The 14,646-nt window shown below is 41.6% G+C and overlaps 1 protein-coding gene across 3 annotated transcripts in view; it reads left to right on the top strand.

Annotated features, from left to right (window-relative positions):
* The window catches only part of CHST8 (carbohydrate sulfotransferase 8), a 176,943-nt gene that overhangs the window by 33,819 nt on the left and 128,478 nt on the right, over window positions 1-14,646 (top strand). The window contains exons 1-3 of one of the 3 annotated variants that reach the window (XM_086847800.1): window positions 2,378-2,682; window positions 4,521-4,587; window positions 8,002-8,226. In XM_086847800.1, the coding sequence (XP_086703926.1) occupies window positions 8,118-8,226 (109 nt within the window). In that variant the 5' untranslated portion in view covers window positions 2,378-2,682; window positions 4,521-4,587; window positions 8,002-8,117. Of the gene's footprint in view, window positions 1-2,377; window positions 2,683-4,520; window positions 4,588-8,001; window positions 8,227-14,646 lie in introns of those variants that run through there. The other 2 variants (XM_086847801.1, XM_086847799.1) reach the window with 2 other exon arrangements.

Raw genomic sequence — 14,646 nt, 5'->3', positions numbered from 1 at the left:
AATATTGGATGTGGATAACATGTCTATAAACCCTGCTGCCAGGCAGTGCCTGGGAAGGTTGGGCTGCCGTGCAAATTGTGTCCCTTCCCCTCCAGTGTGGAAAAAAGCTGGACAAGTTTGTTACTGACACACTTTACACTGTCACTGTGCAGTTCCTGTGAGATGTTAATTTGAAACACAGTAAAAAAACTTTTTCATTTCAAAGGCAAACTGCTTTTTACATTATGTTTTAGTTTAGGAATAGAATTATAACCCCCTGGAGGATCTTGGAGAGGTGTGTGTTGACTTGCTAAGGCCCTGCTGCAGTACTGAGGAGATTAGTAACACATGATGCCTGCTACAATTTGCACCCAGAAAGATAGGAAAGAAATCTTCTTGACTTTGAAAGGATTATTTTGGTTGTTTACTGAGTGCTGTCCCTTTTGGTCTTAAATTGTAGATGAAAGTGGAAACCAGAAGTGCCTGCTTCCTATTGCAACATGTGAGGGAAGCGAGAGGAGCAGCTTTAGCAGATTTGCCAGGGGTTTTGGAGTGGGGAAAAGGGGTCATACTTTACCAGTCTTGACTTCAGCCACATAAAATAATAATACAGCTTTCTGCAATTATTCTGAAATTCAGGCTTTGGTACATTAAATGGCTTTAATATCCCTTCTAGCACCGTGTGGGTCCAAAGGACAACACTGGTATATGTGGGAGAGTAGAACTGGACCCACTAATACCTGACAAAATGAGTTTCCACCAGAGTAAGAGAAAGCCTCTTCCCCCCCTTTTTGCACTCTTTTGGGTAAATGGATTGATGTATAGGTGAGAAAAAGACGCTCCTGTAATTTTCAGGAATCTCTTCCTGACAAGAATTCCCCATTTTGCGTAACTGGAGAAGGTGCTGAAAGCAAAGAGGGGTAATGACACCAGTGACTGGAGAATGGAGCTGTTGATGGGCAATAAGTTCTAATTGCTTATAAATTCTAATAATAAGTGCCTGATTTGCTGCTTCACTGCTGGTGTGCACAGGTAGCAGATGGGTCAGCTCAGCATGTGCATTTAGGATCACTGGGCTGCAGGAGAGGCTGTTTAGGCAGCAGGGGGAAGAGATGTCAGCTCCTTGGGCTGGTCCCAAGCTCAGTAGGTCCAATTGACCCGAGTGGTGGTTCCTGCCTCTGCAGGTGGTTCTTGGGAAAGTGAAGAGTGTGAAGTGGCAGTGCACAAAGCCACACAAGGCAGGTGTGTGTTCCCTTCCTGAATTCCAGCTGCTGAACCGCTCTGTGCACCTGGCAGTGCTCAGCAGGTACCCACTGGAGCCACCTGGGTCCTGAGGACACCAGGCTGAGCCACCCCTCTCCACTCAAGTATTTCACTTTGGATTTAACAGGATTTCAGAGTTGGAGAAACCCTTAACTTCTCTGCTGATTTCATTGAAATAGGTTTAATTGCTTTTCCAATAGGAAGGGAAAATATGAATCCAGATCTTTTCAGAAGAAAGTTTTGGGGAATATTTCAGGAGCAGGATATTTTGAGCAGCTTCAAATTTAAAGTTAGAATTTCACCGTTCTCCAAAATGCTTCTTTTCTATTATCACACAAAGAAGAACATGATTATGTATGAAGTTGATATAAGCCAGACAAAATGTTTTGATTTGAAATATCATCTGGAAACAAATTTGTCCTTCCCAAATCTCAGGGAAAATCAAAGTTGTTGTTCTATTGATACATGAGCCTGAATATAGTGATAGAAAATACAGCACCCAAAGATGAACATTTGATGAATGGAAGCAGCCACAGCATTAATAGTTTCCTACATCTTTCTATACTAAAGAAGCTGGAGGATTTGGGGCATAATACTTAGGATTCATTTGCATTTCCTATTTCCAAGAAGTGATGACAGATACAGAATAATATGACTTTTAGTATCTCCATGCCTGCTTTTGTAAAACTCATATAAAAAGTTCATTTTGCTGGTGAATATGGGTAATGTTTATAAATCCAATCTTTGCTTCTATAAATGTTATGACAAGCCTGATCTAGAAGTCAGGGCTAAAACAGACTGGACACTTGAGTGATGGGAAAACTCAATGTCCTTGAAGTCTTTGAAGGCCTTTTGTCTCTCTAAGTGCTTTGAAGCAAGGAAACACATGCTTGGCTTGGCTGCAGAGTGAGAAGTAGCTGTTGTTCACACACCTCCTAGAAACAGCTAATGAATCTAGAAGAGATCACTTCAGTAATAATATTAAATTTTTCCTGTATTCTTGTAGTAATACTATTTCCTTTTTCTTAATTCAGCTATTTGTCCAGTATCACTATCCCAGTCTCTAACTATATTATACAAGTAAAATTATCTTAATAATGCAGAAAGTAAGTGCTTCATTATGTTTCCTTTTCAGGACACCCAAACCAAAACCCAGTAGAAGAAAAAAACCCTCACATCTCCCAGGTGCCAACAGCTCCCAGTTAAACTTCCCCAGATCAGGAGTGCTGAAATTTAACAAGTAGTTTTTATTGCTGCCAGGCAAATCTTGACTTAGAAAACCATTTCTTCATTAAAAAGGTGCTGGTTCCTGAATCCCAAAAGGCACCTGAGTCCTGCTGAATAAACAGTGGTCCCTTGCTCTGCTCTGAGGCACCAGCCTGCTCCACCTGCAGCAGGAGCAGCTGAAGCTCACACAGCATGAGAAATGAAGTTTACAGTGTAAGTGTGAGCCAAGCATTTACATTCATTCACAGGTGATTTGTAATTGTCCAATTTAGCTTTAAGTAGTTTCGTGATTTGTAAAGAATTTGGGTGTTTTGTTGACTTGCTGATTATATGGCAACAGTATTTAGTGCTGATGCTGGCATTAGTGTGTGTTCCCTGCATTCACTGGCAGCTGCCTTGCAGTGCAGCCTCAGGAAGGGAGAGTATAAAAGTGCCCTGCACCTCTACAGTCGCTGGCACACCTTGATCCTGCCCTTCTCCTGCTTCCACAGAGGAAAACACCCTCTTTTGCTTTCATTTTGGCACAGTGCCTTTCATCTTCAGGCTGATTTCACTGGGCTCTGCAGTGGAGTGACAGCAGACACCAGTGTCACTAAAGGACACAGAATGATTCACACGAACACATCTCGGTGCTGTGACAGGAAAAGAAGTGACTTTATTTTCTGACTCCAGTATTTATAGATTCTCAACAATGAGCAGGGATTGGATAATTAAGTTACCACCTTCCCAATCACACTGGTCATGCAAAACGTCTATCAAAGACATTTCTTAGAAGGAATGTGATAAATAACATATTTACAATTACTTTCCTGGGAAAGTAACTAAAACCATAAAAACAGGATCAGAAGGTTTCATTTTCAGGGTGACACACCAGCACTGATTACAAAGAGGGCCAGGCAGATCTTGGGTTCTGCAGGGTGGCTGCAGGTGAGCAAGCAGAGAGAGAAATGAGCCTTGGACCCTCTGGCCCTCCTGCTCTCTGCAAATGGCCAAGCTCTAGGTAAGCAAATGTTGGCATTGCAGTGTTGGGAAAGCTGCAAACCCTGATATCATGGTTTTCTGAGACAGTCTGAGATATGCTACGCTCATACTGACCTCAGCTGAGGAGAAAAAGGAACAGCTTATCCTGCCACTTTGCTCTGCAAGGTTTTATTTTACTGTCCTGTGATGCATCAGTGTGGTTAGGGAAAGATCCAGTTCTAGCTGGACCAAAGCCTAGCTCCTGAGTTTCTACCTGAGGATTATACCGTGCCCTTAGGTGGAATCTCATCAATGCTGTTGCTCACACTGGCTTGTTAGCAGCAGACAAGGGAGAGAACATCATGTCTGCAGCGCTCATGGATGAGCAAATGAGCTCTCAGGCACCACCCTGAGTGCAGCCTGGCTGACCCACCTCAGACCAGGGATCAGAGGTGTTGTTTTTCTTGGGCTGATCCAGTGTTATAACACCAAACTGCTCACAGTGAAAAGTGTTTGGTCATTAGGCCTCCAGGCAGAGGTTTCCAAAAGCAGACCTACATAGCACCACTTTCAGAGCCACTTTTGTCAGAAGATTTAAATAAATCTTTGCAGGGTCTTTCCATACTGCTTGGGAGCAGGGAGAAATTAGTTCAGCTTCTGTATTTGTAAAGAAAATATTTGCTGCCAGGAAATTTTGCTATAATATTCAAGTATTTTCCACAAACATATTTGGATTATTTTTTTTAATCTAAAACTGTACATCTTTTTCCTTGCATTAGTGATCCAACACCCATTCTCCCTACTTGGTGCTAATACTTCCTCAGCTCACAATTCATAGGAGTACCGTGGTGATTGATAAATGTCTTTGAACTGGAAAATGCTGAGTGCTAATTGCTGTCTGTGCACACTTGTGCTGCTTTCAAGTGCAGGGCAGTCACATACCACAGTAATGGGAAAGCTTAGGAAAACAGATATTGGTACCTAGGAGTTTTATCCAGCACAGGAATGTAATAAGGAAGAATAAATTAAAAGTTAGATGTCTCAAGTCATTATTGCACATTCTAATGAACCTCTTTCCATCTGTTTAATAGGTTCAGGGCAGCTCAAAATGGAGTTCAGATTGGAAGCTGCTTGCAACCTTATCTGCTTGCACTCTGGGTAATGCTAAGAATTATAAAAATATGTTATTGCCCATTATAAGGGGCACAGTTAAAGTATGTGACTGCAAAGTGCAAGTTGGAGGGTAGGGATTCATCCAAATTCTGCCCCCAGATGCTGGGGCACTGGACGGGTCAGTCCAGAGCTCCCACAGAAAGCATCTGTCACATGCCTGGGGAGGAGGTACTGCCTGATGAAACTCTTAGGTCAAGCTGCACTTAGGTTTTTTGTAGGTTTCTTCCCTCATCCATCTTTAAAATGATGTGATTGGAGTGTAAAGGGTATTTTCAAATGTTTCCTTAATGACGATACTTTGCTCACATTTATCAGTCAGTGCTAACTGCTTTCAGAGTTCCTCTGCTGCTGGAGCTCAGTGCCCAGCCCGGGAGGCTTGGGGAGCACATGCTCAGCATCCATAAAGCAGCCACTGCCATTCCCCAGCTCTGCTCACAGAGGACATGTTAATTAAAGTCAACTGATTGGAAAAATAATTACAGGAGAAGAGGAGGGGGAAAGCTTAGACCCACAATTTAAAGATCTCTGACGTTTGTGTGTTGTTGAGAGGTTGTAATTTTGTTGAGAGGAAAGAGGATCTCTTTCTCCCTGAGACTCCTGTGCTCATTGCTTGCAGAAACACACAATGGCTACAGGCAACAGGCAGCAATATTTCTTTAGTTATGCAAGTACATGTGGCCTTTTATTCTTTCAAATATGTGCTTTCACCTAGCTTTGTTACTGTTGAATCTTGAGGTGTCCTGAAGAGGCTCTAATGTCTTACCTAAGAGGTTTTGTATTCCTGGACACAGTTATTCTATGGGATGTGGAATAATGTAAACACTCAAACTGTTAAAAACTGCTATTGTAGCATTTCTTGCACTAATTAAAACCTGGCTAGGGATCTTTGTTGATGCTCCCTCTACTTCAAACAAAAACATTTCAACAAATCAAATCCAGGGAAAATGGTTTCACATTTTAAGCTAATAATAATAATAATAGTTTTAGAAACCCATATTTGCTCAAGGGTATAATTCATTAAAAAAAGCCCTTAGAATTCAGCACCAAGCAAATGTAAACCTCTTGTTATTTGGGGGTGGATGTTTTTCAGGTGATGATTCTGCGTTTCTCACCAGCCCTGTGTCCCAGCAGCTGGGGCCATTCCCAGTGCCCTGGGCTGCAGGACTGGGCTCCAGCTCTCTGCAGCATCCTGGCCTCCCTGAAAAACCTTGGGCAAGGCACCTGCCTTGTGCCTGTTGTGGCTTCCTCCTCCCCATGGGCATGCAGAGAGCATAAATAAGTGACAAAAGGGAAATCCTGTATGCTAGGAAAGAGAATACAATTCTCAGCAAGCTGTGGCTGCACAGATTTACCAAATGATGGTGTGAGTTTGGTGTTGTACCAGCCTGGCCACCCCTGGATCTGGCTGGAAGTGCCCATTCATCCAAACCCCAGCCAGACAAACACTGTGGTGAACCAGAGGGAGGTGGGGTTGTGTTCCCTGTTTGCTCACAGTAGCAGTGCTTGGAACTGGAGCACAGTTGCTTTGAAGGCTAATCTGGCTGCCCTGGTGTTTAGAGTTAGCATTTGGCATTTAAAGGGAAATATATATGTGGTAAATGCAAATGTCCATCCATACTAGATTCACAACAGGCACAGATGGACCTGTATAAGGGCTTGTAACAACCTGGCTTTGCTAGTGCTCAAAAACTCAGCAGTATTTTCTTTTAGTTTTACTTTGAAAGGTGTGAGAAAGTTTTAAGGTGAAAACAAGAATACACAATTACTGTCTGCCGTAATTTGAACAGAGAATAAAGCTGAATTTGCTTATGCATAGAAATTAGTGCTCTGCATTCATTTAAGATACAAACATCCCCCAGTGTTGCTGGCCTGGAGCTCTGGCTGCTTTACACATTGAATAAACATAGTTGCCACTAAATAATGTTAATAACCTTATCAGTCTGAGCCACAGAATGGCTTCATGTTTCACATCTCATCTTCTTCTTTGATGCATTTTAGAAATTTAGAATGTCAGTACACTACAGAAAATTGAGAACTGGCTAAGGAAGCCATGAAAAGCTCACAAGTTGCCCCAATACCAAATACTCCAGACACATTAAGAACAAATTTTTAAAGACTTCTCCTGACATAACTGCTTTGAATCATCACCTCTCCACAACCCATCCTTCCTGCAAACTGATGTTATACAGTCCTTCTGTATTTAAAATTCCCTTTGTAAATGAAGACCAGCTTCAGAACCTTTCCTTTACAGCAGGTCACGTTTGCAGTAAAAAATATGAGGAAAGCCAAGTGATTGCTACCCCTGCAACCTGTTGCAGCTCCAGCTGAGCCCTGGTGTTCAATAATTTGCTGCTAAGAAATCCCATTGCATTTTGGGAACCAATTACACTGCCTGTGCTCTAATGCACCTTTCCTTGTGTTACTGAAAAATGCAGGCTTGGCATAGCTCTGTGGCAGGAGCATTCACTTTAATTAATCATTAAATTATTAATTTAATTTAATTGGTAATAGTTGTCGCTGTTGGACACGAAATGAGTTGCACAGATGCAGCTCGAGGTGTGGTGAAAGAAAGAGACTTTTCTTTTCTTTTCTCAGTATTTATAAGTTTCTGACCATGACCAGGGATTGGATGGTCAGGATAACACCTTCCCAACCACACTGGCAGTGAGAGATGTCCATCACAAGATGTGTATCAGAAAGGATGTACACATATCTATATTTACAGTTACTGTATTGGAAAGTCTTTAGAAACTATGTCAGGGAGCTTGAAAAACTGAGTTTTCAGGGTGGCAATAGTTTTCCTCCCTGGTTCTCATTCCTTCCCTTGGTCACTTCTTAGTACCATCCAAGCACAGATGCTGGTTCCAGGACTTTCCTTGGAAAATCAGTTTTCCTGCAGAGCTGCTTCAATGGGTGACCTGTGGTGGTGGGTTTGAGCCTCTTTGACTCTTTTTCCTCAGAGGTGAAGCAGCAGCTGCCAGTTCTGTGCTTGGCACAAAGCTGCAGCTTCCACACATGATCGTTCCCACACATTATCTCCCTTTATGGTTTTCATATTATTTAATCACTGAGAAATAAAAATAAAATGTGACACATACTAAGAAAACTATTGAGAGGGATTTCTCTGGAAATTGCAGTCATGGCATGACTGGTTTTTTTCCCTAAATGCAATTTTTAACCATTTACTGCATTGTCTTTTCTACATGTTAAAAAAAGGACATTAAATTAAAGACAAACTGATGGGACAGAAACAGACTGGATGACTGCAATTAACTGTACAAAACAAATAGAGAAAAATAGTTTTTGGTCTAAATGAGAGCTTAAATCTACTAATCTGCACTGGAAAAATGAATACCCTCTGTGCTAAGTTTTAGGGGTTTGGTTTTTTACTTCTTGCAGACATATTACAGCAGACTTCCAGATGAGAGGACGAAGACTATGAGTGAAGAGTGCCCTGGAGATCTCCTGCAGTTCTTTTCCTGGCTCAGAACTGGATTGATCTGAGAAGAGTAATTATGAGGCTGACATGTATGTTCTCCTTCATCTTGCTGTTTGGAGCAGTTGGGCTCGTTGTTTTCATTCACCTGCAGGATCCAGAAGAAATAGTTCATCAGCAGACACCAGGTTAGCATTCCTGTTTCAGTTTGAATCACCTTTCATGGTCAGTAGGTTGTACTTATGTTCTCAACATGTTTTACATATTTCACAGAGGATACCTCAAAAAACAGGTATGTCATTCTTAATGAAGGCTACCTTGAAAGTAATTATCAATTTCTTATTTTTTTAAAAAAAAAAAAGCATTTGCTGATAAAACAGTTCCAAGAACCAATTAATTGTTTATACAGGGCCAACATGCACAGGGTCCATCTGGATGGAGTTAAGTTTCTGCTAAAGTTGAGACCTAAACTTTTGCTACCAACTATATCACTATAAATGTGAAAATGAGAGATTTCATCAAAAGTTCTGTTCCTGGAAATGCACACCTCTGAATTTACCTTTACTTTGCATGTGGTATTCAGTGTGTCATGAGATGCAAAATAAAAGATGTATGAATGAGTCACATCAGAAACTTTAAATACTTTAGGGTGGATTCACCTCATTTGCTTAACTTCAATTAAACCTTTCATAACTATTATTCATGTGCATGCCATTTTCCTGCACTACTAACTTGAAGCTGTGAAGAGCCACAAAGGCCACAGAGATGGGAGAACTAGAAAATTATGGGCTGAAATAGTAGTTTCCTTTAAAGGGAGGCACAAAAGAAATATGAAAAGACACAAGATCTCTTGATTTACTTACACTCCTTTTCTCTTTGACTATGGCTGTAATGAAGGCTGCTTTAGAGCCTAGACAAATGCCAGTGCAGTTATTCTTGTTCAGGATAATGCCACTGTGTTCTGGGGTTTGGTCCCTTTGTTTGCTCTTATATGCACTGAAATTGTCCTTTGACTAAACAAATGCTCCATAAAAACTTTATTCATTTGACATCTTCATTGTACAGTGAACACAACTGTGTCTATTTAAAATCATTGCTAACACATTTAAAGGAGCTGAACTGTAACACAGAGAACTCTTAAATAATTGCATTAATTGCTAATTTCTGTGTCTAGGTTTGTTAAGTGCTTGTTTCCGTGTCACTAAACAGTCTGTACTTTAATATGTTGTTTATTTAGTCCAACTGCACACACACCAATTTTGAAAGCAGCCACTCAGCTGAAACTATAGAAGTAATGAATCTTCAGTGTTGTGCAAAGCAGGGAATTAACTAGCTCCTTCAGTGCTTTTGCAATTTATTTTTGTATGCTTAGATGCAAAAGAGTTTATAGATTAAAAACAGAGGTACTGGCCATATTTGACTGAAACTGGCCTGTAGTTTAGGCACAGGGGAAAGATGTATGGACAGTGAATGTAGGCAGTACTCTAATGCATCTAAGAATGTGTAACTTTACATTGAAAAGTTCATTCTTTGCTCCTGAAAGAGAAGGTTTCCTAGTGTGGTCTCAAAACAAGTTCAATTTCTTTTCAATTTTTTCATTGTTGGTTCCCATCTCGCCCTGTTCTCTGCCATAAATCTTTTGAATGCTGATTGTAGTACAGTGGGAAGTGATTTTGGAGAGCAGTGGAACTGGAGAAGGGGACACCCAAGCATATTTAAATAAAAGCAAGTTTGAACAGAGCTCCTACCCCTGGCAGGGAAACTCTCTGTAAGTACCTAAAACACAAACATGCCAACGATGCTGTTACTGCCAAAGGTGTGTGATCAATTCCTCAATTCTCACATTCAATTACTATTTATGTTAATAGGAACCAGACTGTACCCTTGAGTAAAAGGTGCTCAGTACAATTACTTTTATTTCTGTTTGGCTGATTTTCATGTGTGTTAAGTGCTTTCAACTCCCGGTGGACTGAGAAACTCCTCATATCCACTGCTTTTGAAAATGATACCAGTTATCACTTAAAACATGTTAGGTGACTTAAAGAACACAGGAAAAAATATCCATTCATTTCATTTATAAAAACATGTTGGCATATTTCCTTCCTAGACAGTCTCCTGTGCAAATCTGTCAATCACAGGTGACATTTTTAGTGTGCTGAGAAGGATCCTTCCCTCTCTCTGCTCAGAGTGTTTCTCCATAAAGGGGCCCAGATCTAATGGAGATGGGATACTGCTATAATTTGCTTACCTGATTGCTCTCTCCAGAGAATTGAACAAATGCATGTATCATTAAGCTACTTAGGAAAACAGATTCTGCATGGAGAATACTGTACTGGCCTTTGCTTTTGTATGTCCTGTGTAGTAAAACACATCTGCCAGACGCTGGAATCTCATCAGCAGGGCTGGACAGAAGTTGGTAACACTCATTTTCCACTGAAAAGCAACATAGGAGGAGCCTTTGCATTGTCCAAAAGGACATTTTTCATTGTTAGCATGTTCAGTCACCTTTAATTAAGGGTAGAACAACTTATGAAACAAGTTTAATAAAAATACTTCGGTACTTCAGTTTTATCTGTCTGTTTTGGAAATTGTTCTTGATTGTTTTAGTCCTAGCAAGCATGACAGTGAGACCTTGATATACTACTTAAACCAGTATAAAATCCACAGTCATAAAACTTTAAGTAATGCTTACATTACTTTCACTGAGCAAAGTACTCCTGACAGTAGCTGTTTGTGTTGATTTGTTACTATTCATTTATTCTTTCCCTGTGCTTCACATTGCTACCTAATTGTGATGCTGTACTGAGAAAGCAATATCAAAGTAATTTTCCACAACATTAGTTACAATTTTCTTCTGATCTTTCAAGTGAAAAAATTCCATCCTGTTGGCTTCTGTGAGCATATAAACCTTGATTACATTTATCTGTTGGAAACCAGCTCTTACGAAGGACACGTGCCCCGGATAGCGGCTGTAGGGCCTTTTTTGCTGATTGATAAACATGCTCTCTGTGTCGTTTTATTTATATAACACACATCACTCTGAGCAGATATATTTAAGACAGACAGCCATTTGGGGTGGGCAGATTATAAATCTATTGGGGAAATAGATTTCCCAAAGCAATATATTAAATACATTAGATATTCCTGTGGTCGTTAAAGAGACAATAACTTCACTTAGGACACTTGTTTTCTTGGTATGTATGAAGGGTGCTCTTACTAGGGATAAAAACTGAGAAGTGGTATGAGAAATAGTTATACCCCATAGAGGAACACAATTTTATTGTAATAATTCTCCCTGCATAATTATATAAGTACCCCCTGTCAGAGCACAAATGCAGGGGTGGATGGAAAGCAGGTGAAGGATTTGGGGATTTGGTGGCTGAGGAGCTCAGCATGCCCTGCATGTGTGCAGTGGCTGCCCAGAGAGCCAGCCCTGTGCTGGGCTGGACATCAGTGCTGGCTGTCAAGGAAGGTGATTCTGCCCCTCTGCCCCACCCAGCTGAGACCCCACCTGCACAGGAAGGAGCTGGAGCTGCTGGGGAAAGTCCAGAGGAGGCCACAGAGAGGCTCCAAGGGCTGGAGCCCCTCTGGAGCCAGGCTGGGAGAGCTGGGGGTGCTCACCTGGAGAGGAGAAGGCTCCAGGGAGAGCTCAGAACCCCTTCCAGAGCCAAAAGCAGCTCCAAGAGAGCTGCAGAGGGACTGGGGACAAGGACCTGGGACAAAAGGGCAAGAAGGAATGGCCTCAAACTGAAAGAAGGTGGGCTTGGATCAGATGCAAGGAAGAAATTCTTCCCTGTGAGGCACTGGCACAGGTTGCTCAGAGACTCTGTGGATGCTGTCCCTGGAAGTATTCAAGGACAGAATGGATGAGGCTTTGAACAAACCTGAACCAGTGAAAGGTGTCCCTGGCCCAGGGCAGTGGAGTTGGAACTGGATTATCTATCTTCAAGGTTCCCTTCCACCCCAAACCATTTTCCAACTCTATGATCTCATGATATAAAATCTTGCCTTCTGCAATAATCATAAAATAATTAAAAAAAAAAAAATCATACCATAATTCTTAAACACACTAAAGGATTTGTTCTAAGCCAAACACATTTGCACATGGTGCATAAGAAAAAATTAATACATGTATCCCCACCCTAATGCTAATGCATAATTCTCCTGTCTGTGGCAAGATACTGAACATGAAAAAAACCACTTTACAGTAACAAAATATTTAGCCTTGGTCCTAGAACTGATGCCAGTTTGGGTTTTGCCTTTTTTTCTATGTTCTCTGTATTCTTTAGCCATATATTTGCAGCTCTGTAGCCTATTGTGTTAGTAGTTAGTTTTCCCAGTACTTTTCCATGGCCTTTCCCTAAGCAGAAAGACAAAACAAATTGCAGAGCTCCAAGCCCCAGGGCTGTCTTGGCTCTTCCTGGGAACCAAGGCTGGGAACAATCTCTGAGATACATCCCATGGACAAAGTGCAGCCAGTGCTGGGGGAGGGACTCCAGAGAAGGGGCTTGACCTGGGGGGAAATTGAAATTAGGAGGACCACTTGTCCTCCTAATTGGTGCTATTTATCAATTATGCTAATTTCCTAAAACCTATGAATATGTACTCATCCCTGTGGGGGTGGGATTTTGTGGACATCTTTCCCTAACTGCTCCTGAAGGCCTTCAAATAAAGATCCTGTTTTATATTACCTCCTTACTAAAATGATCTCAAGCTTCATTTCCAGGTTGGGAAAAAGGCAGCAGAACCACAAAAGAGAGGGTTCCTGTCCAGCCTGTGGTGTCCCCTCTGTGTCAGGGGGTGCAGTGGGAGTCAGCAGGGCTAAGGAGCCCTTCCAGCCTTGGCCACGGCCACAGCAGCTCGGGAGAGCCCTGAGAACAGGCAAAGGACACAGCAAGATCCCAGGTGGATTTCAAACACCACAGAAACTTCTGAGCCACACACCAGGGGCTGGAGGCAGGACTGGTGCTCAGGTGAGGTCCTGAGCTCCATCACTGCTTCCATGTGGCACCAGGGACACAATAAATGGCTGTATAGAATCCCTGTGTGCTCTGTGTGCTCTACAGGCTGTGGTCAGAAGAGATGGGGTGTTTTAAAATGGCACTGACTTTTCTAATATGAGATTTTTCCACATAAAATCTAGAGAAAGTATTGGTAATCTTCTACAGAAGCCTGTGGGGGGGAAAAAATTATTTGTTTTTGCCATATGGTTACTGAATTCACAAACCTGTAAGAGTTTTCAGTTAGAACTTTTAAGATGAATATATATGGTCACATGCTCCTTTGGGAGCTGAAAAAAGGTGGAAAATACATCTCAAAAGATCCATATTGTAAAAGCTCCTAAAGGGTGAAAACACTGAATGGCTTTGCACTCTGTATCAGAATTTGAAAGACAAATATGAATATAACCAAGCCTGAAACTCATCTGACTGAGATTTTGCAGTGATTGCCATCTTGCCTCATTGACCAGTTTCTAACATTATTGTGTCATCCTCTTTACTTTCTGCTTTCCTGAGGGTGTGATGGGGAGGAGAGGGAAGGAGAGGCAGGAGGAAGGGCTGGCACAGGGATGCTGCTGTCCCTGACAGCACAAGGGAGATGCAGCAAATATTGCAGCAGCCTTGAGGAAATACCAGTGCTACAGCTCCACTGAAAGTTCCTTATTCAGAGCACACACACCTTGTTACTCACAAACTACACTCTTATGCACATTTCCATGCTCATTGTACGTTTCCATAATGCTGTCCCAGTGCACTGTTTGCCAGAATGGAAACTTTCTATAAATACAGTTGAAAATGAACTAGCATTGTAGAATTTTGGAAGTCATTTTCCTGCCATTTACAACTTACTGCTCTTTATAAGCTAGAAGCCATTTAATCTGCTTCTCTACTGCCAGTATCAGCAGAAATGATGAGCAGAGAATCTGGTGACTGTGTCAGAGGTGAGGTGGCTTGCTGGTGCTCTTTTGAGGCAGAAGAAACATCTGTTATTTGTGAGAGGGTAATTCTGCCAACCCAAGAGTGGCTGAACCTTCTGCAGTCACATTCTCTGAGTCTTCTTAAACTGAAGTTCCCCAAAGAACTTCCCTGCAGGCTGCTTCACAATGCTCTGCAGTTATTGGGATGAAAAGAGAAATATCTATTTCCTTGCCTGCCAAGGCAAGGCACTTAGTAGGGTCTTATAATTATGATATTCCCTTTTCTGCTGCTTGAAATGGTTGTGGTTTGGACTGTGAATGTGAACCTGGTTGTTTTTCACATTGGAAAGAAGTGCTAGCAATGACTTCATCAGCCTACTGCTTGAAGGGATCAGACACTGGCCAGATGGTTTCAAAGGAAACCCTGCACCCCACTGCCAGTGCAAATCTGTTCAAAAGAAATGTGGTCTAGTGTAGAAAGCAATTATGAATAAGCTGTTTCATCACCAGTGTACTACACAGAGATTGTATTCTACAACCTTCTCCCTGCTTTCATGACTATGACATATTGTTATGTCATATGACATATTCTCAGTCTTATAAAAAAATGCAGCATTTATTTATTATATGATATTGAGAAGGCACTGCTTTTTTCCCCCTTTTTTTTCTTTTTTTCTCCTTTTCTTTCTTT

The sequence above is a fragment of the Cyanistes caeruleus genome, chromosome 12 (assembly GCF_971803275.1).
Source record: "Cyanistes caeruleus chromosome 12, bCyaCae1.hap1.1, whole genome shotgun sequence".
Classification (NCBI taxonomy): domain Eukaryota; kingdom Metazoa; phylum Chordata; class Aves; order Passeriformes; family Paridae; genus Cyanistes; species Cyanistes caeruleus.
The sequence above is the reverse complement of the archived record's forward strand: the minus strand, read 5'-3'. Positions and strand labels throughout refer to the sequence as shown.